We start from the raw sequence: 25,491 nt of genomic DNA, 5'->3' as shown, positions 1-25,491 counted from the left end.
GCAAAAGCATGTGGGTGTGGGATTTGTTTAGAAATTTCTTTCGTAGAACGGTCTTTGATCAACGTTTTGATTGACGTTTTCAATTCAGTGAGGTATTCTTTCTTCTAAATAGCGTTATAATGGAATCTTCCGATGAAGTTGGTACGTTATGCCTTTTCCTCTTCAGTAAACAAGGTTGTTGCTATTTAGGGAGCCCGATCAAGATATCAGGGGCCCCTAGACAAAACACTTTTTCAGACTCTCTTGTAGCCAAACCTCACAATTTGGGGGCCTCTAATAGTTGGTAGAAGCGGCCCTAGAAAAGGCCGTTAAATATAGGCCAATAAAGCAAGGTCTGCAATTCTTGACACGGTAAAAATGCTTAAAAAGTTCTAATGTTCAAGGATTGAAGTTTGGTTGGATTGCCCGAACGTAGTTCTGTGGCAAGATTATCACTAAAATGGAAATGGTGGATTAGTATTTACATTTAAATTTAACTTTAATTGGTTCTAGAAACTTTTTTTACAACTCCTTTTTTCTGGATTGGCCACTTTGGTTCTAATATCCAAAACCGCTTGAAAATACAGTTTCAGAATAATCCAAAATTTTGAAATTAACTCTTTGAAAAGAGTGATCTATTAAAATATAATGAATGTGTGGAATTTAATATCAGATCATATAATTTTTGTACACACAGTTGAACTTCATTACTCCGAACTAGGGATTGCAATACCGATATAGAATACCGGTATTTCGAGCAATTTGGAATTTCGTAATACCGGTATTTGTTGAGGTAAAATACCGGTATTTTCGGTATTAGCTGAAAATAATAAATAGTTTCAATTAAAGAATTTTTAATTTAACTTATTAAATATGTACTTATATTTTAAATGTATTTATTTTTCCATGATATACCTAAAACCAAAATCAATCTATTGATGCAAAAATTTGGATTCAAAAGCTTAACTAATAGAATATCATTAAACAAAAGTAGCGAAAAGATTGCAAAATGATATTTTCATTATTAAATGGTGAGATGAATCGCGTTTTTGTGCACCATGTTTTTATTTAATCTATTTCCCTGATCATTCACTTTCCCTTTTGTGAAAGTTAATTTCGAATGTATTTGCTCTATGCATAATTTATTCCAACCATTAAACCTGAAAACTGGGAAATTTGGTTAGTAGACAGTGGCTGGTAGACTCAGTTTTATTAGTGGCCTCTTTTTAAAACTGCAACTATGTTTCAAAATTTTATTAATAATAAAAATAAAAGTATCATAAGAATATCGCTCACACACAAGAAAGGTGACACAAAAGCATAAAATTTTACAGAAGAGACAATAAATAAATAAATAAATAAACCTTTTAGTACAGTGCAAAACGAGGAAAAAGTTCGGTTTTAGAGCATTAGTAAATCATTTTGAAAACCATGAGGACCTTATTTCCTGTCATAAGCAATATCTGAAACTGTTATATATTTTTTAATGAACCTCAAAATATGTTTTGAGTTGTGTTACTCTTTTTTGTGTATGAGTGATATATTAAACATTGTTTTCCTGTAACCTGCCAACTATTCATGAACATCTCCTAGAAGATTTATGCAAAATGCTTTTAGTTTTTAAATATGACTTATAAAAGACATTAAACAGGGGGAGGGGAATGTGGTTCGATTGGGAATGCAAGAAGAGTGGCGATCAATGACATATTTTTTAATCGCCAATTTTGCAACTTTAATTGCCATGTGGCGAGTGGTGACCTCTATTTCAGCTTTACCAACCATCAATTACAATAATACTTCATATGTTCTTTAAATATTAGTCTCAACTGTAGGGTATTGTGGGGCAAAGTGGTCATAAAGTCGTAGGTTTTTAACTTAGGTGAATAATAAATACAATAAATTCTTTAAACACTTTAACTTTTTTTGTTGTTATTTTATATTGCATTATTAAAGAACACGGTACATTGAATTTTAGGAAAAAACAATAATTGATTTAAGTAGTTTTACAACTTTCTTTTTCCTATGTTTTTATGTCCACTTTACCCCATGGGGTGGGGTAAAATGGACATAGCATGGGGTAAAGTGGTCATAGTTTAAAATATATGTAAAACCATTACAAATAACCCAAACATTAGTATATTTCGGTTTTACTTTTAGTGTTACAATATATGCACGAGTATATGCATGCATACACGAGTATATACGTGTTGTGTAAACATGACCAAACACATTCATATATGAGTAGATACATGCATGCACGTGCCTACTCAAGTATACACGTGTATACACGAGTATATAAACTTGCATACGTGATTACCTACAGGAGTGTATACGTGTCTACACGAGTATAGATACGTGTCACGTGTATATACGTGTATATAAACGAACATGATATCCGTGTATGCACTTGTATTTCAAATATATAAGTGCATACCTGAGTATATACGTGTATAGCAGACGTATACACGCCATAAGTGTACAATGTACTTACATACACATATGAGTACATACGAGTTAATTCCTGGATACATCCAGTGCGTGTTTGCACGTGTCTACTGACGTATATATATTAGGGTGGAACGAAAAAAACGATGTTTTTATTTTCGAATCATAATAGTGCGGAAAAGTTGCGATTGGTGAAGACTTACAAAACAAAACAAAGATTTTTAAAATCGGATAATATCTTCCGATCCCGCAACGAGCCTGAATATTTGAAAAAAATTGAAAATTTCGTGTTTTCTTAGTGATTTTTCAAAAATTTTGTTTTATGTTTCTTTTTAAAGCTCTAAGATGGAAAAGTTACGATTGGTGAAACCTTCAGAAATTAAAAAAGAATTTGAAATCGAATAATACCTTCTGATTCAGAACCAAGCCTAAAAAATCGAAAAAGTTGAGAATTTCATGATTTTTCCGAATTTTTAACATTTTTGGATCAATGTACTTTTTCAGGCTACAGAACGGAGAAGTTACGTTTAGTGAAGAATTCAAAGTGAAAAAAAATATCTTTTTGAAATAAAACAATATCTTCCGATCGCGCAACGAACCTACACGTTTGAAAAAATGTAAACTTTAAGCCCTTTTTTCAGCTTTTTTTTTTTCTTTTAGTTTAACGATCCTCATAAGTTCGGTATCAAATACTAATAGAAGAACGTTTGTTTATAAAACAAATGTGATATTTTAGTACTAGAGCCTGCTTGTAAATTGTTCACATGGCCCTTTAATCCCGCGATACTCATATTTGTTTATGCCACTTAGTACAGTGTATGCATCTAATACGCCCCATTAGCGAAATAAAGAACCGCAAAAATTTCACAGATGGTGCCATTCATGTTTACAGAACAATTCAAACCTATCAATATTTACCTGAGAATCTAAAACAAGTTGTTTACTAGGGTGGAACAAAAAAAACTAAGTTTTTATTTTCGAATTGTAATAGTGCAGAAAAGTTGCGATTGGTGAAGACTTACAAAACAAAACAAAAATTTTTAAAATCGCATAATATCTTCCGATCCCGCAACAAGCCTAAAAATTTGAAAAAAAAAATGGAAAATTTCATGTGTTCTTAGAGATTTTTTAAAAATGTTGCTCCAACGTTTCTTTTTAATAATCTAAGACGGAAAAGTTACGATGGTGAAGCCTTCAGAAATTTAAAAAAACATATTGAAATCAAATAATACCTTCTGACCCAGGAACAAGCATGGAAAGTAAAAAAATTGAGAATTTCATCTTTTCTTAGTGATTAAAAAGAAAATTGTTCTTGTTGTTTTTTCCCCCGGTGTTACAGGGAAAAGCCTTTAAAAAACCCTATATTACACATAAACATTAATTTATTTCTTGACTTTTAAGGTATATTCCAAACAAGCAAAACTACCATTCTTTACAACAATGAAACATTTTCAAATAATAGAAAGTTATAAAATATTTACCAAATTTACAATCCAGTATACAAGTCTTATTGTTTTAAGTGTTAGTTGTTGAAGCTAATTTATAATCAGATTTTTTGGAAAATTCGGGCATAATTGATCTGGATATCAATGTTGCTCTTATGTAGCCATCTTTTGATTTAAATCCACACACTTTGAGTGAAGCCTCCGTCATTAGCTTCACACATCTTTCGACAGCTTGCGTATGGCAGAGGAATAGTTTTATATCCCAGTCGGGTATAGTGCCTGTTACAATAAAATTTTCAATGTCTTTGTTAGGAACTTTTCGAAGAAAAGGTGGAGAAGATAGCTTTGTCGTGTTCCAATTAATAATCTCTGTGTAACCTTCTGCTTCGAAATTTAGCGATGGAATGACAAAGTTTCTAATGCTTTTGTCTTTAGAAACATAGATTCTCTGACTTTTAAGACGTTTTTAAATGCTACTTCTCTTATGTGCCCCCTTTCATTAAACACCATTGCCATTAATAAGTTTTCGGGATGCGCAAAGTAAGAGTTTCTTTCAATGACAGGGTAAACAACTTGTTTTAGATTGTCAGGTAAGTATCGACAGATTTGAATTGTTCAGTAACCATGAATGGCATCGTCTGTGAAATTTTTGCGGTTCTTTATTTCGCTGATGGGGCGTATTAGATGCATACACTGTACTAAGCGGGATAAACAAATATAAGTATCGCGGGATTAAAGGGCCATGTGAACAATTTACAGGCAGGCTCTAGTACTGAAATATCTCATTTGTTTTATAAACAAACGTTCTTCCATTAGTATTTCATACCGAACTTATGAGGATCGTTAAACTAAAAGAAGAAAAAAAAAGCTGAAAAAGAGCTTAAAGTTTACATTTTTCAAACGTGTAGGTTCGTTGCGCGATCGGAAGATATTGTTTTATTTCAAAAAGATATTTTTTTTTTCACTTTGAAGTCTTCACTAAACGTAACTTCTCCGTTCTGTAGCCTGAAAAAGTACATTGATCCAAAAATGTTAAAAATTCGGAAAAATCCTGAAATTCTCAACTTTTTCGATTTTTTAGGCTTGGTTCTGGATCAGAAGGTATTATTCGATTTCAAATTCTTTTTTAATTTCTGAAGGTTTCACCAATCGTAACTTTTCCATCTTAGAGCTTTAAAAAGAAACATAAAACAAAATTTTTGAAAAATCACTAAGAAAACACGAAATTTTCAATTTTTTTCAAATATTCAGGCTCGTTGCGGGATTGGAAGATATTATCCGATTTTAAAAATCTTTGTTTTGTTTTGTAAGTCTTCACCAATCGCAACTTTTCCGCACTATTACGATTCGAAAATAAAAACTTTGTTTTTTTCGTTCCACCCTAATATATATATATATATATATATATATATATATATATATATATATATATATATATATATATATATATATATATATATATATATATATGGAAGCACGAGTATATACGTATGTATAGGCGTATATACGTACATTTACGTGTATGCACCAGTACATGTATGTAAACACGAGAAGGTATATGGGGCATTCCACGGTATTTTTGACATTATGTAGAGTGCATAACGTGGCCTTTTTTTGCCATAACTTTTTAATTTACGGTTTGATTTGTAAATTATTTTAATATTATCTGATGTGTTGGTAGGAAAATATCAAAATAAAATAATATGCTAATCAAACAGTAAATTAAAAAGTTATGGCAAAAAAGGTCACGTTACGGACTCTACATAAATGTCAAAAATACCGTGGAATGCCCCATATACACTCTTATACATTTGTGCCTACAGAATGAAACCAAACTCTTGGGCAAAAATCTAAGGGGTGTGAGAGGGAAGGATAAGAAGCAAAGAATCATAAAAAGAACTTATAGTCGTTGATGCGCTACATACACACAAAGCCAGAAACTGATAGATGCAAAACAGGTCACAAATTGTTGCACAAAGATTATTTTACCCAACATTTTAGTTTTTAAGAAATATTTAGAACAGTTGTTAAAAGTTATGGCCCGTTGTAGCTCTAATACACACATCGCAACAAAGGCGCAGCGATTGATGAAAGTTTTTCAAAAGTCTCGTTATTTCAACAGAGAGTGCTTTGTCATTGCAATGCATGTATTACAGCTGCAGGTCACAAATTTCATCAATCAGTTTAAACCTTTAAGACCTAAAATGTTGCGTAAAATTGTCTTTGAGTAATAAATTTTTGACCTGTTTTGCATCCATCAGTTTCTGGCTTTGTGTGCATGTAGCGCGTCAGCATTGTGTTTATGACTATATGCTCTTCATATTTCTCTCTTTTGCTTCTTATCTTCTCCTCTAATACCTTTTAATAATTTCCCCAAATGTTTAAACTCTTCTGTATACTTGTATATGTATATCATATGCTTGTATGTAAGTGTCTACTCCAGTACGTACGTGTGTACCTGAGTATATAAGTGTTCGTATATATACGAGTATATACGTGTATAGTTGACTGTATATCTGTATAGATAAAAAATACTTGCAAATATCCATATACACATTTATTGGTGCATTTATGTGAATATGTCTACATACATTCATACATGAGTATATGCGTATGAATACACATATACTCGTATATTTAGCCGCCTTTACTGTAAAAACAATTCATATTAATAAATTCAATACTTAATTAATAATACTTAAGTAATGAATAATCATTATTCAATACTTAATTTTTATCTGCCTCATACTTGGGTCATTCTCAGAAAAAGCAGGAATTTTACTGCTGATTTTTAAAAAAATAAAATTTCTCCTAATATGTTAAATACTTAAGATTTAGTTAGATCTATCCTAAAGTAATAATGCTATTATAGTGGTTCAGATCAAGCAAGCAAATATTTTAAGTTTTTTAAATTTAAAAAAAAGTTGTGTTTACGGATGTGACAACCGAGTCCACAGACGTGAAAACCAGGTCCACAGACGTGACACTTGCTATACAGATGTGACAATTTATTACATAGATAAGTCATAATAGACTGCAATAAAGGCATAATATAGATAATAAAAGAAATTTATATAATGAATGAAATAAATGTATTATCTTACTACTATTACACAGTTGAAAATTAAAATCAAAGTAAACAACAGTATTCACATAAAGTAAAGCAACAGACAAAAATTTCAATAGAATACAAATCATAATGGATGATAAGTTCTTTCAGAAAAAATAGTATAAAGTTAATGCATGTTTTTAAATTTTTCCAAGTTTTCTTTAAAGATGTACTGTTTACGATTATTTATTTCCGGCTGCTTTAAAACTTTAACCACAGCATTTTTATCAACTGTTTCCACATTCGTTTTTTCTGGAAAAACAAATTTTCCAGCTCCAGTTGATTTTCGCATAAAATTTACCGTCAAGTCTTCCTCAACTCTTTCCACCATGCCAACATAATGTTCAATATGATGCTTCTCTGATGCAAATCGAACAACAATGTAGCTGTTATGTGTGATAGTCCCAAATTGTTCCATGCTGTTTTCTTCATCAGAGGAATATACATCACTCACTTTTAATGGCGTCCGAATTGCAAGTGTTGGATCCTCAATCTTGATGTTTCCAATTCCATAATGATTGCAGATTTGTTCAGCTGTGCATTGTATACAGGAATGCCGTCTTGCTTGAATAATTGCTTTGTTGTTTTTGCTCCATGTAATTTCATGTACTTTTAGAGTACCTCGGAAAGTTTGTATGTTATTAGGGAGTTGTTTATCTAGCTCGTCGATATCTTCAGAATCAATTCTGTGAATATCTATGGTGCTGCGTCTTTCTTTCAATGCTGATATAAGAGCATCAATATTTTGAATGTCTTTTCCATGACTCACAATAGTATCAACTAACCTTTTTATGTACCCACCAATTCCATCAGGTGCCCCTTTCCCATGGCCTTTCTCGGAATAATGCCAACGGAGGCTTTCAACTTTCAGGTCTTTTGCAATTAAATTTGCGGCCAAGTAGAACATCTTCTTATTCCTATACTGTGTACTAGGACCATCACTCAGAAAGTGCACTTTCCGTAAATTGGGAACAACTTTCTTTACTTCTTTAAAAACAGGCTTCAGGTGGGCACATATAGCAACTGGATCACGTCGTTTGCTATCAGATATAGTACAGATAGACTTGTGTTGAGATTCTTTGCTTTCAATTTTGTAGTATAACATGACGGTGTGCAATGTCACCTGTTTTCTGGATCCTCCGAAATGCACACTTTGAACCTCTTCGCTGTATTTACACTGGTAATTTTCGGAGAAATCCATGTGTACAAGAACTTCATCTTCAGCTAAGGATTTCTTTATTTCACTTGTCACTTGATACTGATGCTTGATATTGGCGACATGCTGCCTATACTCTGCAATTAGTATTATAAACTTTGAAACCAATTCATGCTTAGTGCAGCTGATTTCCTCTTTGCATGTATTTTGTTTCATCTTACTTCCATTTTCAGTCTCAATTATTACCCGTTTTGTTATCCATTGCTCATACTTAATTTTTTCTTCTGCAAATTCATTAACTATCTGAATTGGATCATTGTTGCTGCATTCCATACAAGTTTTCTCTAAGCATTTGAAATCGAGTTTTTTTCACAGGTTATTCGTTGAAGTATTTCATTAGGCGATCTTTCTTCAATCATTCCTAATAACTTCATTTTTTTCACAACCAACCCAAAATTGTCACACAAATTACAATTGCATGTATTTCGCTTATGACAATTTGGTGAAACAATCCAAAATGGACGTCCTCGACAAAATTGTGGGTAGCTAAGATCTTTGTGTTCTGGAAATGTGTCGGTGAATTTTTGGTGTAAGTTCTTCAGAGAGTCAGATAATAGTCTCTTTTGTTTTTTCTGTTTTCTCTTTGTTATTGTGTCTTTTTTGCCCGGACATAGCCGGCTATTATCATCATTCTCAAGAAAACTGATAATTAAATTTTGAAGTTTTACTTTCTGATGTAATTTCCTTTTTTGTAAGCCAACTTTTGGTTTCAACAGGTTTTTAGAAGTCAAAAGAGAAATCTTTTTCATAAATCTGTACTTCTTAATGATTTTACCTGTTATCATACTTACTAAGGTTCTTTTCTTACTCAAAACCACCTCTTTCTTGAAGTTTTCATTAATTTGTTTTTTCAGCACTGCTCCAAACTCAAGGTTTTGACGAATTATCTCAGGAACTTTTTTACCACTCAGCATTTTTTTTACATCTTTCTTTGGAGTATCATCTTTCTTTGATACTGCTCTGAAGTACTTTTGTTTGTACTTGTCCCTTTGTCTCTTCAACTTCATATTCTGTTCTTTAAGTTTATCTAGTTCTATTTTCATTAATTCTCTGTTTCGCTTCCTTTTTTTATAGCCACTAGCAACTCTGAAATGAGATGGGGTGTTTTCAGGCACATCGTGATGTTGAGGGCTTTGAGGAGGTGTCCCGACAATTAACAGTGCCTGTTCTATTTCTTTTTTCTTTTCTCTGTGTTTTTTAGCACGCTCACGCCAGCCTTTCCGTATCTTTCTCTTCTCACGATCACTCATTTCACAAATTTTTTTTCTTGATGACTTCTTTCTTTCCTTATCTTTCCTTTTAACCTCCTCATATTTCTCAGGATCAGCTTTCAATTTCTCTCTTGCACGCCTCATACTTAGTTTTTTCACCTCTCTTCTTCTCTGTATTTCTTTCTCAGATTTAATTTTAGGTTTTTATTTTTTGTTTGAGCTTCCTCCATTTTGACTCTGGAAATTAAAAGAAAAAACATTTTTAAGATTTTATCCTGAAAACAGTTTGTGTTTTGATAGCCATAATGCAGAATTGAAAAAAGGCATAATTTAAATAAAGCAGTAGGGTCTACAAATAGGGTTTGCCTATATGAAGATTATTCATGAAGAGTATATGAAGGTATGAAGACAATGCCTTCAGGTATAAACCTTCAAATATATAAATAAATTCTAAAACATTTTCCAAAATGGTTTAAAATTTTTTAATTTCCTACACAACTGAAGATACTGCCTGAAAGTTTTTTTAGAAAGATAGATATAATGAAGAAATAAAATAATTTCTTAACATAAACAAGCAGCAAAATATTTAAAAAAAAAACCCTACATGAGAAATAAATAAAACATATCCATATCATTTGCTGCCAGTTTTTTTTTTCTTTCAAAGACATTATGTCTGGCATATATATTATAGCAATGCTTAAATTTCAACTAACTTTGTATTTGAATCACATCAATTGACATAGTGTCACATCCATGGACAAACTGTGTCCACAGATGTGATGTCCACGGATGTGATAAAAACAACCATTTCCCACATTTAAGAACATGTGCTTTTGAAGTTTTGAATTCAAAGTTGAAAAACAAATATTTTACACTTAATATTATCAATTCATTGAATTATTGTATTATCTCACCTGGTTATTTTAAATCTGTATGAGCCACAGATGTGATGAGCTGATCTTTACTCTCTGTAAATCAAGGACAAAAACTTTAAATAAAGTCACAGAAATCTCAAAGCAAGCTTCTGTTTCTGTTCCACTGAACAAAATGGCTTCTTGAGAGTTGATCCTTCAACCAATACAGTTTGGTACTGCCACCTGGGAGAATTTATTGGCACTTTCTTTTCTGTCCACAGATGTGACTATTTCTCTGGTTACAGGCATTAAACTTGCAATTAAATAAATATGAAAATTAAATTTTAACTTTAAATTTTTGAGAAGTGTGTACTAAATGTGTACTTGATCAAAAATATAGCTTAAGTAGCTAATTTCTTGTTTGGTGCATAAAATATAAAATAATGAAACAAAAAAAGTGAAGCGGTTACAGTCCACGGATGTGATAAATCACATTCTGTGGACTAAATTTAAACAATAAATAAAATATTTTTTTCTCATTTAGCAACTTCAATATATTCCATCAGTTGTATTAAAGTGTTTTTAGTCACTTGAATTATTTTCTAAACTTTTATTCTTTATAGTAAAAACCAGAAACACAAATTCCTGATTTTTCTGAGAATGACCCACTTAAAGATTAAGTGACATTAGAAGAACAATATTCGTTAAGCCTAATATTATGACCACTTTACCCCATCTTACATAAATTGCTCTAAAAAATGATCTATAATAGATTCAGCTAACTGCTAATGAGTAAGAGTTCTTGAGACATGTAGAAAGCTTCCCGTGCAGTCAATATGTTCATAATTCTAACAAACAAAATTTCTCAAGGAAATTAAAAGAGGTGTTTGGGTTTTGAAATTTTTCATATTCACACAAAATATTTTTTGATCAAATAAAATACTGCCAGCTGTGAAATTTTGTATTCAAAATGTATTTCTAACTGCCCCACTCAAAAATAAAATTTTCACCTTCATTCGAACATTTATTTCCAAGCTATAGCCATTTATTTGACATATGACCACTTCCCCCCACCAGACCCAGGGTTGGCAGGTTTTTGCCGGGGCGGAAAAAACCATGGTTTTTACTGCCTGGCAAAAATAGGTTTTTGCCAAAGTGGCAAAAATAGATTTTGTGTTAACAACTTACGGACAGTTTTTATTCCTTTTATATAAAAGTAAAAGCATGAAAACATTTTGGTAAAAGGCTTTGCTATTTTCTGTAGAGTGAGCTAGTATTACTAAAAAGTAGAGTAAATATAGAATGCACATATTGATCAGCTTTTTTTTTTCTTCTTTTTAAATTCTTCTTTTGGCTATCCATTTTCCCAGTAAGTGAGAAAAAATGCATTATTTCTTTAGTGAGGAAAGGTTAATATTTTTCTATATTCAAGCAAATATTCTGTTATTAATTAAATAGTTTAAAAATCTTAGTGGGATAAAAAAAATGATTAATTAAATATATATATATATATATATATATATATATATATATATATATATATATATATATATATATATATATATATATATATATATATAATTAGAATTCAAACTTTTTATTAATTTACTAAGATTAAGTAAACATTCTTTATTTTAGCATTGGAGGAATTGGCTCATTCTGAAAAAATTGTTTTAGCAAACATTTAAAATCTTAAGTTTTGCAATCCCAACATTTGTTTTTTATTTATTTTTCACCTCATAAATTAGAAGTAACATGGAGAGACAACTAAAATATTAAAGAACATTATTTATATTATATTGTCACTATTTCTTGATTAACACTATAATGCTACTTTATTTGCAATTAGGTTTTTGCCGTTTTTTTCCATTTTTGCCATGTTTTTTTCCACTGTCCCGGCAAAAATACCTTTTTGCCGGCAAAAAAACCCAACCCTGACCAGACCCTACTGAATGTTAGCAAAAACCTTTTCTTGTTAATAAACCAAATGGTAATTTTTTGTCACCAGTATTGGTTGGTTGTCATGTCTCACTTTATGCTTGGCAAGATAATATTTAGAAATTATAAAGTGTCTTGAAAATATGCATAGCGGTTAAGCACAATCATTTGAAACATATTTGATATTTACATAATTATAATTTTAAAGAATTTTGAAAAGAACACGTAAACAAATAAGAGACACTACCAACATCAAATTTATTCAAGTTTATTGTAAATTTCAAATCAAAGCGCTAATATCAAAAATCGAACACAAACTTCTCCTGCTCAAGAGAAAATGATGTGAATATAAAAAAAGTATCGTCTCTCAAAAAAAAAAAAAAATAATAATAGTAATAATAAGTAAATAAATAAATCCAGAAAAATTATAATAATAATAATACACACAATACAAAACACACACACACAAAAATGATTTTTCCTAGTATAACAAGCAAGAGACCGAATAATTTGAAGATGAAGGACGACTTCTAGACAATTAGAGGAGATGTATCGCGCATTGTTAACAATACCACCAACCTCCGAGAATTCTGAAAGGGTATTTTCAACTGTAGGAAAGTTGAGCACAAAATGAGTTCCAGGCTTAGCGGCAGTTCAATCGATGTATTATGTTTTTAACTATTATTTTTTATTATGACATTTGCAGCAGTGAGAAGCAAAGGGATGTAAGTTGACTAAAGTTTCTAATCTTAGGTACATCAAAATTTTTGCTAAATAATGCTCTGTTTCAGCACCCACCAGGACAACTAGTTCCATCTCTTGCCCCAAAACAGAGGAGAGGTTCTCCAACCATTTGTACTGGTTACCTCTGAATTTTTAATTTTTGCACTTATATCTCTTTGCTTCTCACTCCCACATTTGTTCCTTCATTTTGTATTTGTTTACAATAAGTTTTCATCAATTATACAATTTTTGTACAAAATTATGAAATGTGGCAACAAAACAATATGCTTTCAAGAATTTTTTGAGAAATTTCAAATACCGGTATTAATCCCGGTATCATGTTTTTAAAATACCGAATACTGGTATTGAATTTTTGGTCCGGTATTGCAATCGCTAGTCCGAACTGATTAAGAATCCAGGTCGTCCGAAGTAACGAAATTGCGGATTAAACAAAATAACTTTTGAATTGAGCCAAGGTATATAAACAAACAAACTATTGTACCTGGTAAAAATTGTATTTTAAGTTCAAGAGAATGAAATAAAACTAAAAAGAGAAAATTACCAAAATGCATTATAAAATAATGAAATACCGCACCTTAAAAAATATGACACTGCGCTAACTCGCCTCTTATTTAAACATTCTAAGCAGAGTTGGCAAGGTTTTGGACACTATAGTAAAAACCCTGGGTTTTACCGTCCTGTCCAAAACTATATTTTTAGAAAAATTGCATTCTGTGAGAAAGCATCAAAAACAGATTAAAATGTATCGCAGTAATTTTTTATATTGAACATTTATTCAATGGAGAACATTCAACTTATTTTAATCTAGTTTACTTATTTTAATCTTGATCAAAATTTCAATTTCTTTGCATTAGTATTTTTTTTTTTTTTTTTTTTTTGATGATAGCAACCAAATTTCTCTATTGTCGTGAACAACCACTCCCACGCTCGTCCAAGGTCACCTCTCACTCCCCTCTTGACCCCTGACCGGATGTGGGGGTTCTTTCGAGTGGGGTTGGTGGGAATCGGGTGACTGTACGAGAGGGAGAGATGCGGAGAACTGGACCAGAGAAGGAAGGATGCAATAGAGCTCCGGAGATGTCTTGTCTCTCGTTTACTTTCTTGGACATTTTCGAACAATCATACTATACCAGGTGTACATATTTTATGTGAATCGTGATGTGCCCCTTTTTACTATTTCAATAAAAACTTGGGACTAAAGTGCTGATTTTTACTTACATATCAGAGCGGCAAACCATCCCAAAAATATGGAAACTTCTCCGAATAAAACGATTATACGAAAGAGCGATTCGCGACACCTATGTTTATGCATGTGTGCAAATGAAAGCAGGGTTGGAAAGTTTTTTATCATCCTGTTCAAAGCCCTTGTGTCCATAAGTGTCGAAAACTATTTCTTGAGAAACTATATTTTGTGAGAAAATATCAAAAACAGAACAAAATGTGTCAAAATTATTTTTTGACTATTGAATATATTTATTCAATGTGAACATTCAAGTATAAATATAAATGTAGTTTATTTATGCAGCTGGTTTTAATCTAATTATGTAGAAATTAAATTCTTCATTAAAAATTTCAATTTGTATGCAGGAGGTTTTTTTTTTCTTTCCATAAACCAAATTTTTCGACATTTATGCATGTGTGCAAAAGAAAGTGTTCAAAATACAGTGTAATAATTGACTTAAATGCAATAAGTTACAATTTTTTGTCGTTTCAGAATGTATTAAAAAATATGAACTAAAAAAAAAGAATAACACAAGTTTTGCAATATCAGTGTTTAATAATCAATTTCTTGTTCTTTATTCTATGATTTAAAAAATAATTTTCGTTAAAACATCATGTAAAACTTATTTGTAAAAATCATTTAAAAAATTAAGCTTTTTTTCCACCTAAATATTGCACATTTAATAACATTCCTTTCAATTATAAATGGAACTGAAATTAGTTGTATTGGTAGTGTTGTGAATTTCCTCTCATAACTCTACCAATTGTTACATAAGAAAATTTTTATGTAGTAGTTATTGCCAATTTTTTAAGTAAAAATTTTTTTAATGCAACATTTTAGAAAAAACTATTATAAAAAAGTCATTAATTAAACCTCGGTTATGTCTATATTTATACATTACAAATATTGCAGTCAATACGACTTGATTAGATTACACCCCTTTAATTTTAGCATAGTTTTGGACACTTTTGAACAGTTTTAGACAGTTTTGGATGTTAAAATACCACCTGTCCTGTCCTAAACCAGTTTTGGACAGTCCAAAACGCAACCCTGATTCTAAGTCAGATGGGTTGATTGCCTTGATAGGGATTTTTCTACCTTAAGAGTAAAAAATTGGTAAGCCATGGCCAAAAAAAAAAAAAGAGAGAGGTCTGCAAGAAAATTCTTGGAAAGGCCAAGGCCCACCTGGGCTGTTGTTCAAATGAGTAAGGAAGGATACATCTAAAAGGCTCCCCATATTAAGGAAATTCAGGTTTAATTGGGTCTGGAATAATGAGGATTTACTGTATGTGTTAGTAGCGATCTTTTGCAATAATACTTTTTGCCGAGAACATGTTTTCATGATTGTGAATTTTGTTAATTTTATTTCTATTTTGAATTACTAGGAAAAAAATTGGTTTTTTAATGCCTCGTATTAATACATTCAATATTTTAAAATGAGCCTGAATTTTAATGCTCTCAATGATCAATATAATTTTTGAATCTGAAATTTGTTGTTTCTTGCTCTTTCTGGAAATCTATTCTTTGCGATTTCTGCAACTTTATTGATGTACAGTGAAGCACCATTTATACATTTCCGTTTATACGTTTTTATCAATTATACGTTTTATCAATCAGTCCCTGCAGAGTCGAATACACATTCAGATATACCTATTATACGTTTTTTTCATTTGTATGCTTTTTTCGTACAGTCCCTTCCAAAACATATAAACGGTGCTTCACTGTATTTTCAGTGCTTCAGAACTTTTTTCAAATTGAGTTAAGTATTGAGAAAAGTATAATAAACTTTTTAACCCTTTTGATAGATACGACAATATATTTTTTTTACAAATTCGAAAGCAAATAGTCAGTAAACGTTTAGCAGTTATTAATAAAGTGACATTATTACATAAGAATATCAGCAGTCAAGGTTTGACTGGTGAAAATTGCTTCTACATTTAAACGAAACAATTGCCTGTTAGGTGATATTTTGGTAGTAAATATTTTAATCCTAACTCCAGTGAATTAACCCTAAACTCCAGTAGATAGCGTTGATTGTTGACCATTTTTTCGATTCTTCATTCTTCCTAAAATTACTGCCTAACCAGTAAAATAGTTCAGTTACCAGAACTGGTTCAGCCTTGTCAAAAAAAAAGCATTTCCTTGCTTGTCAAACATTGCTAAAAAATATTATCAATTATAAATAACTTACTGAATTTGTGGTGCTTCAACAATGAAATAATGTCGTCATGTGGTTATGGCACAAGTTTCGTTGTTGCCGAAGTCCAAGCATTACTCGATCAGTGAATTGGCTATTATATTTATGGAAATAAAATCACATTTTATCACCTAAGTAATTACCTAACACTTTTACGTTGATTTAGATAAGCAAAATGTCATTAAATAAGCGTTGATACATTTGATAAATATCAGTAAATATTTTCATATCTTATTTTTAAAATTTACTTTATTCCTAGAAACACCATTAAAATGTAAGAAGAGACTTTTGAGCATTGACGAAAATCCTGATGGACCCGAAAATAAAAAGATTGTGAATGATAAAAAAATTTCGGATGAAGAGGTAGGTGAAAATATTGTATGTGTGAGGCAGTTTTTCTTTTTATTTTATAGTACTTGATGAATTTATTTTTGGATTTTATATATCATCTCTACCTTTCTTGATTTTAAAGCCTGCGATAAAATTTTATTTTTAGGGTGTAGAATGATAAGTAATTATATTGAAATCTTTAAAAAATCTTAATTTACTGAACGAAATTTCAACTTAATCTAAGGTTGAAATTCAAGCCTGGAAATATCTATTACATATCATTTAAAAAATTGCAACACCGCAATACTATCAGAAAGTTCCTAAATTGTCTGTCAAAATTTGCAGAATGAGAACATTTTTTAAAACGTTACAGTGACATTCTACTAGTTTGCCCCTGGAGAGTCAGAAGGACTGAAACAGCTGCATTAATAATACAGAAAGGAAATGGGGGAAAGAAAAAGAAACAAGCATAGATATTGCTTGTTTAGTATAGGTGTAGCGACTTTGACTCATGCTTGATTCTAAAATTCTGAACTGGCTAGAAATAATCTCTAAATTCATAATCAATAAGGAAATATTTGAAACTCCCATGGTCTTTTAGAGGCACAAAGCCTCAATAATATAAATAAATGTAAGAATTTTATTTCTTAACACTCAAACAGGAACTGTTAACATATAATATTGTTCGGCAAATGCTTCATGCTTGCTCTCTGGTGCAAAAGATCAATAAAAACTGAATTTTACTTACTTGAAATTGCTTCTAGCTCTTTTTTTACTAGTCAATTTAGGAACATTGAGTTTCCTACTAGGAAAATGTCGTAGGGGATGTTTTTAATAGGCTTTCCAACCATACCAAGCTTGAAACACTACAATGAATTTTTCTTCTAGAAAAAACTATTTATTATTTTAAAAGAAAATCAATTCAAACGTAATGTTTCATGCTCCTTACGGCTAGCGTAAACAACGAAGAATAATTAAATTTCAAAAGCATGAGTTTCGCTAACTAACAAATGCTTTTATAACTTTTTCCTAGTTAAATTGGGCGATTGAAGCTTCAACGCATTGTTAAAAACCGCATATGAGGCATTTTCTTACAGGCTTTCCACCTGAACCAAACTTGAGAAGGTAGGCTAATTCATAAGGCAGAAATAGCTGTTTAGAGTGCAAAAATAAATTATTAATTGACATCTCCTTTAAATATCGTCTGCTAAAGTCTGTTTTCGAATTTTTTTACTGATAACACTAAGTGGCAGTAGCTACTACAAAGAATGAAGAAAATTGATTTACATAGAAGAGACATGTTCACCAAAGTTTTCCCTTCATGTATTGACATATAAACATGCTTGACTATTTATGTTCATGATCTGCATATATTTTAGTTACATAAACAATGTCAATTTAAGTAATAAAACTGTACCTTTGCTGAAAATATAATGACAAAAGAAATATTTTCACAAAAACTGAAAACTGTTTGAAACCTCTGACAAAATCCTTACGCTTTTGTTGGATTGACTTTTACCTTAGCAAACGTCTTTAGCAAGGCTTCCTTGTAATCGTGAAACACGTATATGCAATAAAGTGCAATTTTCATGCCTTATTATTGCTGTTTTTATCAACCTTGGTGTGTGTTTGTTGTATTCTGCATTCATAAAAAATCATAATTTAGGTTTCTGCTGCTATAGATTAGTACCTTATAATATACAGTACGTTCTTGTTTAACCAGACCAAAAACAATCCAGATAAACGAAAATCCAGGTAATATTGGTGTGAAATAAGCAGACTTTAATATAAACAGAGTATACCCATAATCTTTGCTCCCTCCCCTTTTAAAATTGTTGAAATGATTAGTCTGTAGAAGAATATTTGGGCAGTCATTATTAATCTAGTGTAAGATAAGCCTGTGAAACTTTTTGTTTTGGTGATTTATTGTTTCCAAAATGGTTGAGATTAAATTCTGAATTGTTATTGTATCATCGATTACACATATTGCAATGAATTAATTTTTTTAGAGCCCAAAAGCTCAAAACAGTGTTTTGCAGATTCTTGAATTTAAGGATATTTTCAAAAAGAATAATATTTATGCTAGATATATTTTACTTTTTAGCAAAATATATCTAGTTGGAAACCTGTCTTGGTGAAAACACATTTAAATTTTAAACTTTAAATATCAAGATGAACCTCGTGTTTAGAGTATGAAAAACTACTTCTTATTTTAGAGTATGAAAGTTATGTAAAATTATTGTTGTATGTACTTAAATTGTATTATTATTATTTTCTTGAATTTAATTTTATTTTTTAATCCTTTTTTAGGAAGAAGAAGCATTACCAGCAAATGATCCTTATACAAATCATTTTAAATGTGAATTGCCAGAAATTTCTGCAACAGGAAAATTAAAATTTGATAGCAAAAAATTTGATTGGGAGAATATTGGGACATTTATTCACTCTAAACCTCAAATATCGGTTAGTGAAAGCAAAGAACCATCAATTGGAAAAAAAATTGAAACTTTTGCTTTGAAAAAAAATTTGTATTCCGCTTTTCAAAATATTCCTTTATTTGATTTGGAAAAATCACCCGATGAATTGTCTTTATTTAATTTAATTTTAAGCTATTTTGATGTTTTGTACATGAAAAGAACTTATCAAAATGGTGAAAATTTAAGACTTTTGTACATTCTTCATGTGTTAAATCATGTGCTAAAAACAAGCGCTAAGATCATTCATCATAACTCAAAACTAGCTAAAAATCCTGATGAAGAGTACAGAGATCAAGGTTTCACTAGAACAACTTGCATCATTTTGGTCCCTTTTCGACACGATGTTCACCGGATCGTCTCTCAACTCACTTCTTTGTTGCCCAATGCTGATGTTAGGAATAGAAAACGTTTTGAAGATGAATATGGTTCCCCACCGAAATCGGAACGAATGAAGAAGAAACCCCAAGATTATGACGAAACATTTGAAGGGAATACCAATGAAGATTTTAAAATAGGTCTTTGTATAAAGAACAAAAGCATCACACTATATTCCGAGTTTTATAAATCAGATTTGATAATAGCATCTCCGCTTGGATTGAGACAAGTTATAGGAGCTGAGGGAGAGAAAGATAGGGACTTCGACTTTTTGTCATCGGTTGAAATATTAGTTATTGACAGGGCAGATGTGCTTTTTTTGCAAAATTCCTTGCATCTTCTCCATGTGCTGAAACATATGAATCTTCTACCCAAGGAATCTCATGGATGTAATTTTTTCAGAGTAAAAATGTACGCTCTAAATGGAATGGCCAAGTTTTATCGCCAAACCATTTTGCTGAGCTCAGTTGAAAATACATGGTTTGAAACATTCATTTTTCAAAATCAGTGTTTCAATTATTCTGGATATTTGAGTTCTGTGACTAAAGTTAAGAGCCCTGCAATACAACAAGTCCTTGAGCCAATGAAAATGGTAACTATTTTATTTAAGTATTATGTTTCTTTGAACTTTAAAACATTATTTATTGTTTAAACTTTCATGAACAGTAGTCTCAGCTTAACATTATCACTGTGGGACACAAAGATTTTGATCACAATCTGATTGATAATAATAAAACAAATCACAAAATTACATACACTTGCCAATTTAAGCAACTTGTTTCTGGGTTTTAAAATAAAATTTTAAAAAATCTTATGTTTATGTATTGTATTTTTCTATAAAAACATAAAAAATTACCCATTATTGCTAGTATTCCAATTTTCAGAAGTTTATTTATAAATTTCTCGCAACAGTAGTGAAATAATTGGAGCAGTGGTGTTCTCCCTGTTTCAAGACTTTCAATGCATTCCTCATTTTAGCTTTTTTAAGGATTTGGCCCAACATGGCGTTCTTCATCTGACTCATCTGTTCCTTCCTCCTTCTGTTTTTTTATAGCAGTCATGAAAACTTCTAACTATTTTAATGAAGAAGCTACAGGGATTTTTTGATCCATCTATAAAAAACTCTTGTGATGTTACATCAAAGGTATTTTGTGCGTTTATTTTTTTCTTGTTTTTTGGTTAACTTTTGTTTTATCTTAAATAGGCAAAGCAGTTTCAAGTCGTTTCACGTACGATCCCTGATTTGAAAACTGATAATATTACATGATGTAATGATCACATACACCGATAACTTTAACATTGAAATAAGATCAACAGGGGGCCATGTCGGTCTAGTTGGAAGCTTTAAATTTTGTATTTTATTTGAGGGGGGGAAGGCTCAGCAAGGGTCCTGCCTTGGCTTTTGGCAGCCCTGCATAAAAATAAATAGAGAATCAGGACCAAGTGATTTTCATAGTAATAAGGGGTTGATAACATTAACCGTGATCACATTAAGCGAAGTCTACTGTAATATTTTTTCATTGTTTTAATTAGTTTGAAAACTTTTTTACATATTGTTTCAAAGAGTTAAAAAATAAATTTTAAATATTTATTTTAATTATAAAATAAATTTATTTTAATTTGGATGCAAAGTTAAAATTAATTTAAGTTAAAAATATATATATATAAATTGAAAATACTCAAAAGGGACTTTTTTTTTTTTTTTGATTATGTGCTTCTATTTCTTTTTCATTCTCATAAATCCTTTCATTCATATAAATCCTTGTTTACTACTTAAAATTTAAACGCATTCACAAACATGTATGTTATTTAACTAAATCAGAATAGTGGACTCATGCTTTTTAGCGTGTGGAAGTCTGTCTTGCTCTCAGTAACTATCTTAGCCATGTCATAGTTTACTATTTCATAATCTGAGTCTTGGAAAAGAATATTACCATCTCATTTTTAATTTCTTACTGGTCAGATAAATTACACACCCAAATCTCTAAGAACTATGTTTTGCCTTTTGATAATGTGATTGTCAAGCTCATGTAGTATTAATGTTTCAATATAATAATGTCATTTTTGATAGCTAATTTAATTTCATATGATAGATTTTCTGATGCCAATATTTAGTTTAGACTTTTTACAACTTGCATTTGATTTCAAATCTTGAAAAATAGTATTTTATTACTATGTCATTTATTTGTTCCTTACCCCAATTTGATATTCTTGAAATTTAAGCGAGTCTTCAAATTTTCTTATTTTTTGAACTACAGAGTAAACCCTTAGAAAAGGTATACAGAAAGGGTGTCCCAAATTTAGTTTTCAAGGGAAAGGTAAAAGGTAAAGATTGAATGCAGTATTGAATACTTAAAAAGAGAGAAATAAAAACTTATTTTCCATGAAAAGTGTTTTAAACCGAAACTAACACTGAAGAATTGTGATTTTTTAAGAAATGAATTCATAAGAAATTTTATTTCATTTAATGATGATTATTTTTTTATTATTAATAAACGCGACACAATTTCCTTTAAAAATGATTATAATATTAAAATTAAATTTGAAAAAAAATATATGTTCTCAACATCCCAGATTTAACTTGCAGAAGATTGATTATTTATTACTTATTAACTCTGATCTTGTGTTTCATTTCACTTTGTTTTGAATTTTTTTCAAAAGTCAGAAATCTGTCGAAAGAATGAAAGCTTTCACTGCTAGGTATATCAGTCGAGAGAGAATTCTCTTTTAGACTCAAGAGAAAAGCCCTACAACAGCCTGTCACACTCTATTGTCACATCACTTGTGGAGAGGTCGATGCATACCCCATTTTGGAGCAAGCAAAAGCAAGAGTACTTATCGCACAACAGGGAAATACAGAATAAAAACATTCTGTAGAACACTGCAACATGTTAGCAAAGATTACAGAGCATTCATAACGTGATGATAGTAAAATCATGAGAAATAAATTGATATTAACCTCATACGAGCAAGCCATTTCCAGGCTACCAGTCACTTTGTTGGCTATTAATTATCCATTTCTTTTTTCTTTCTGCATCTACTGGAAATCTGAAGTGCTGAAATCTTTTTTACAGCTGTTTGCACAATTAACAGCTGAACAACCACCCATTTGACTTAATTTAACATATGCTAAAGAAATGTAAACATCAGCAGCAATCAGAGGCGTAGCTAGACCCGAGTTTCGGGGGGGGGGGGGGTTACTTCTTTTATTATATATATATATATATATATATATATATATATATATATATATATATATATATATGTGTGTGTGTGTGTGTGTGTGTAAACTTTTTTTAGTATTAAAAAAAAATAATAAGAGGGAGGTGAATCTTGGGGTGCCCCAAGTTCGATACTTGTGTCAAACAAAACAAAAGCAAAGATTTTTTATTTATTTATTTATTTTAATGTTTTGGAAAATTTAACTTTTTTTTTTCTTTTTCCTCCATTTAATTTAAAGTGAAGCTTTCTAGCAACGGGTCTAGTCAAAAGTGAATTTTTGACCATTGTTATTCAGAAAAAAGTCGTTTTGATTTTTTTTCTTTTTCAGATCTTTTTCTTTTCTCCTCTTTTTTTTTCTTATCTTTTTTTCTCTTTTTTCTTTCTTTCTCTCTCTCTCCTTTTTTTGAGACAAACATTTTGGGGGGGGTTGTCTGCAAACCCCCCCCCCCCCCTTAGCTACGCCCCTGGCAGCAATGCTATCACTGCGAAGCATTGGATCAAGTTTGCTCCAAAATGGCAGATGCGTCAGCTCCTCCACTATAGGGACCTTATACATGACAAGTCTTCCCATCCCTTTTGGAATAATAATTCATTGATGATCACTGGTCAATTTTTATCATATGAAATTGTACTTTTTTTTTTTGCCAAATAAGCGTTAAATAGTATTCTAACTCCATTTAATTTTGGCAGCATGATATTTTTTCATCCGACAATTAAATGAAAACCTGTTTCATCTGAGGCTTTGAAGCAGCTTTATGCTTTTTCTATGGAATTTCTTTCCCATGGTTGAACCTGCTATGGAGTTGATGTTTTCTATCATAGCAACGTAATAATGAAACTTATTTTTCTTGAATATAAACTAATGACTAATACCATACTCTTTACAAGAGTAGTAAAAATTTCATCATAACATTAACTAAAACTTAAATTTAAGTATAATTTTGCTTTGTGTTATGTATATGTTCAGAAACTTGATAAAAATGATTTAGTTAGCCAGTTGATTCATAATGGTACTTTTTAAAACTGAAAGCAGCACCTTATATTATGATGAATCTCGCAGGCCAAAACATATATAAAATTTTTATATATTAACCTAGAAAACATTGCAAAATGTGGTTAAAAGAAAGGAGAATTGGAAACCAAGAATTGATATCATTACTACATGGTTATTTTATTAATATAAAGGTTCTACATGTATTTTAGAAATTTCTAACTATTTGGCTCTATAAAACAATCAACCATAATACTGAAGGAAGATGATTGGTTGGTTTGGAAGATTTCAGAAGATAATTTTCGATTTGAAACATTAAACAAAATATTGGGTCGGCCATATAGATTAGCTTCTTGGGCCTCATATTGTCTGCCGTACACACTAACTACTGGTTGACTGCTATATCAGGGGTCTTCGATTCCCTCCTTATTAGCCCCTATTGAAATCAATGGTTTCCCCCGGCCTGTACCAAAGCCCTTTTAGAAAAAATAGAGTTTTTAAAAATGAAAAAAAAAAAAACATTAAAAAATTTTGGAAGAAAATTTATGTCACAAAGAACATAACCATTCTTCATAAATTTATTATTTTCAATGTGATGTATTCATGGAACTTTAAGAATAACACAAAGAACATGGAGACTGATTGTTGTGGAAACCACTTAGAATCGGAAACAATGTTTTGGGAAGTCATTTACGTGTCCTGTGGGATATGAAGGCTTAGATTTTTGAGGCCCTACTTTTCATTGTATCTAATACACTAAAGCATTTCAACAACAACCCTGCTCACCTGTGTGCTTTTAACCCCTTTTGTGGATTTTAATGTTCTTATTTATTTTTTTCTCCACAGTGTTTCAGATGGTTTGAAACAAGCACCTTGGAAAATGAAATAGATGATCGGTTCAACTTTTTTATTACGAAAGTTTTGCCAGACTTCAAGGACAATGCTATGGCTCAAACATTAGTATATATTCCTTCCTATTTTGATTTTGTTCGGTTGCGGAATCATTTTCGTGAAATGGAACTCAGCTGTGTAATGATTTGTGAGTATTCCAAGAAAGGAAAAATTGCTCAAGCAAGAGATGTGTTTTTCAAAGGATACAGGCACTTTATGTTGTATACAGAGAGAGCTCATTTTTACTCCAGGTACCATATCAAAGGAATTCAGCACATTATATTTTACCAACTACCATTATATCCTAGTTTTTTTCATGAACTATGTAATGCTTTGATGGATTCAAATCCTCGAAGAAAATTCGAGGAAAAAAGTTGTACTGTGTTGTCTAGTAAGTTTGAACTGCTTCAAATGAAACATATTGTTGGTCTTGCTGAAACAAAACATATGTATAATTCTAAAAAGAAAATTTTTGTAAAATACACAGAAAAATAAAAAATAAAAATGCTTCCCAAAACTATTCAAGAGTATTTCAGTTAGTAGTTGATAAACAAATTTTGTACTTTATTTTTTTTAAACAAGTTACAATCAATTTGAAATTTTCAAGCAGTCCTTTTTTTCAATATAATTGCTTGCATTTATATTCCTTCGCTCTTCCATTAGGGACACCAGCAAAATATTTTGAAAGAGGAAGGAAGTTTCCCTTATTTACTTAAAATGCAAGATAAGACATCTTTTCAAAATTAAACACTATATAAAGAAGGTTGCAATTCAATATTTTAATAATTTGCTGAAAGTTATTCCATGAAAACTAAGAAAATAAAAGCAGACGACGTTTTCTTAAC

The 25,491-nt window shown here is 30.9% G+C and overlaps 1 protein-coding gene across 1 annotated transcript; it reads left to right on the top strand.

The window, feature by feature from the left end:
* On the top strand, positions 1–25,154 carry LOC129227293 (U3 small nucleolar RNA-associated protein 25 homolog). Its single transcript, XM_054861831.1, has 4 exons — positions 1–141; positions 16,620–16,723; positions 19,001–20,134; positions 24,602–25,154. Exons 1-4 carry the CDS (start codon positions 120–122, stop codon positions 25,139–25,141), a joined length of 1,800 nt encoding a protein of 599 aa, XP_054717806.1. The 5' UTR covers positions 1–119; the 3' UTR covers positions 25,142–25,154.
* Positions 25,155–25,491: the final 337 nt, after the last annotated feature.

The sequence above is a fragment of the Uloborus diversus genome, chromosome 8 (assembly GCF_026930045.1).
Source record: "Uloborus diversus isolate 005 chromosome 8, Udiv.v.3.1, whole genome shotgun sequence".
NCBI lineage: Eukaryota > Metazoa > Arthropoda > Arachnida > Araneae > Uloboridae > Uloborus > Uloborus diversus.
This window is presented reverse-complemented; position numbering and strand designations above follow the sequence as displayed.

Excerpts from the sequence above, each read along its gene's own strand:
- LOC129227293 (XM_054861831.1), top strand. The coding sequence starts at position 120 with ATGGAATCTTCCGATGAAGTTG. Across the intron at positions 142-16,619 it reads GGAATCTTCCGATGAAGTTG|AAACACCATTAAAATGTAAG; the intron begins GTACGTTATGCC and ends CTTTATTCCTAG. Across the intron at positions 20,135-24,601 it reads TCCTTGAGCCAATGAAAATG|TGTTTCAGATGGTTTGAAAC; the intron begins GTAACTATTTTA and ends TTTTCTCCACAG.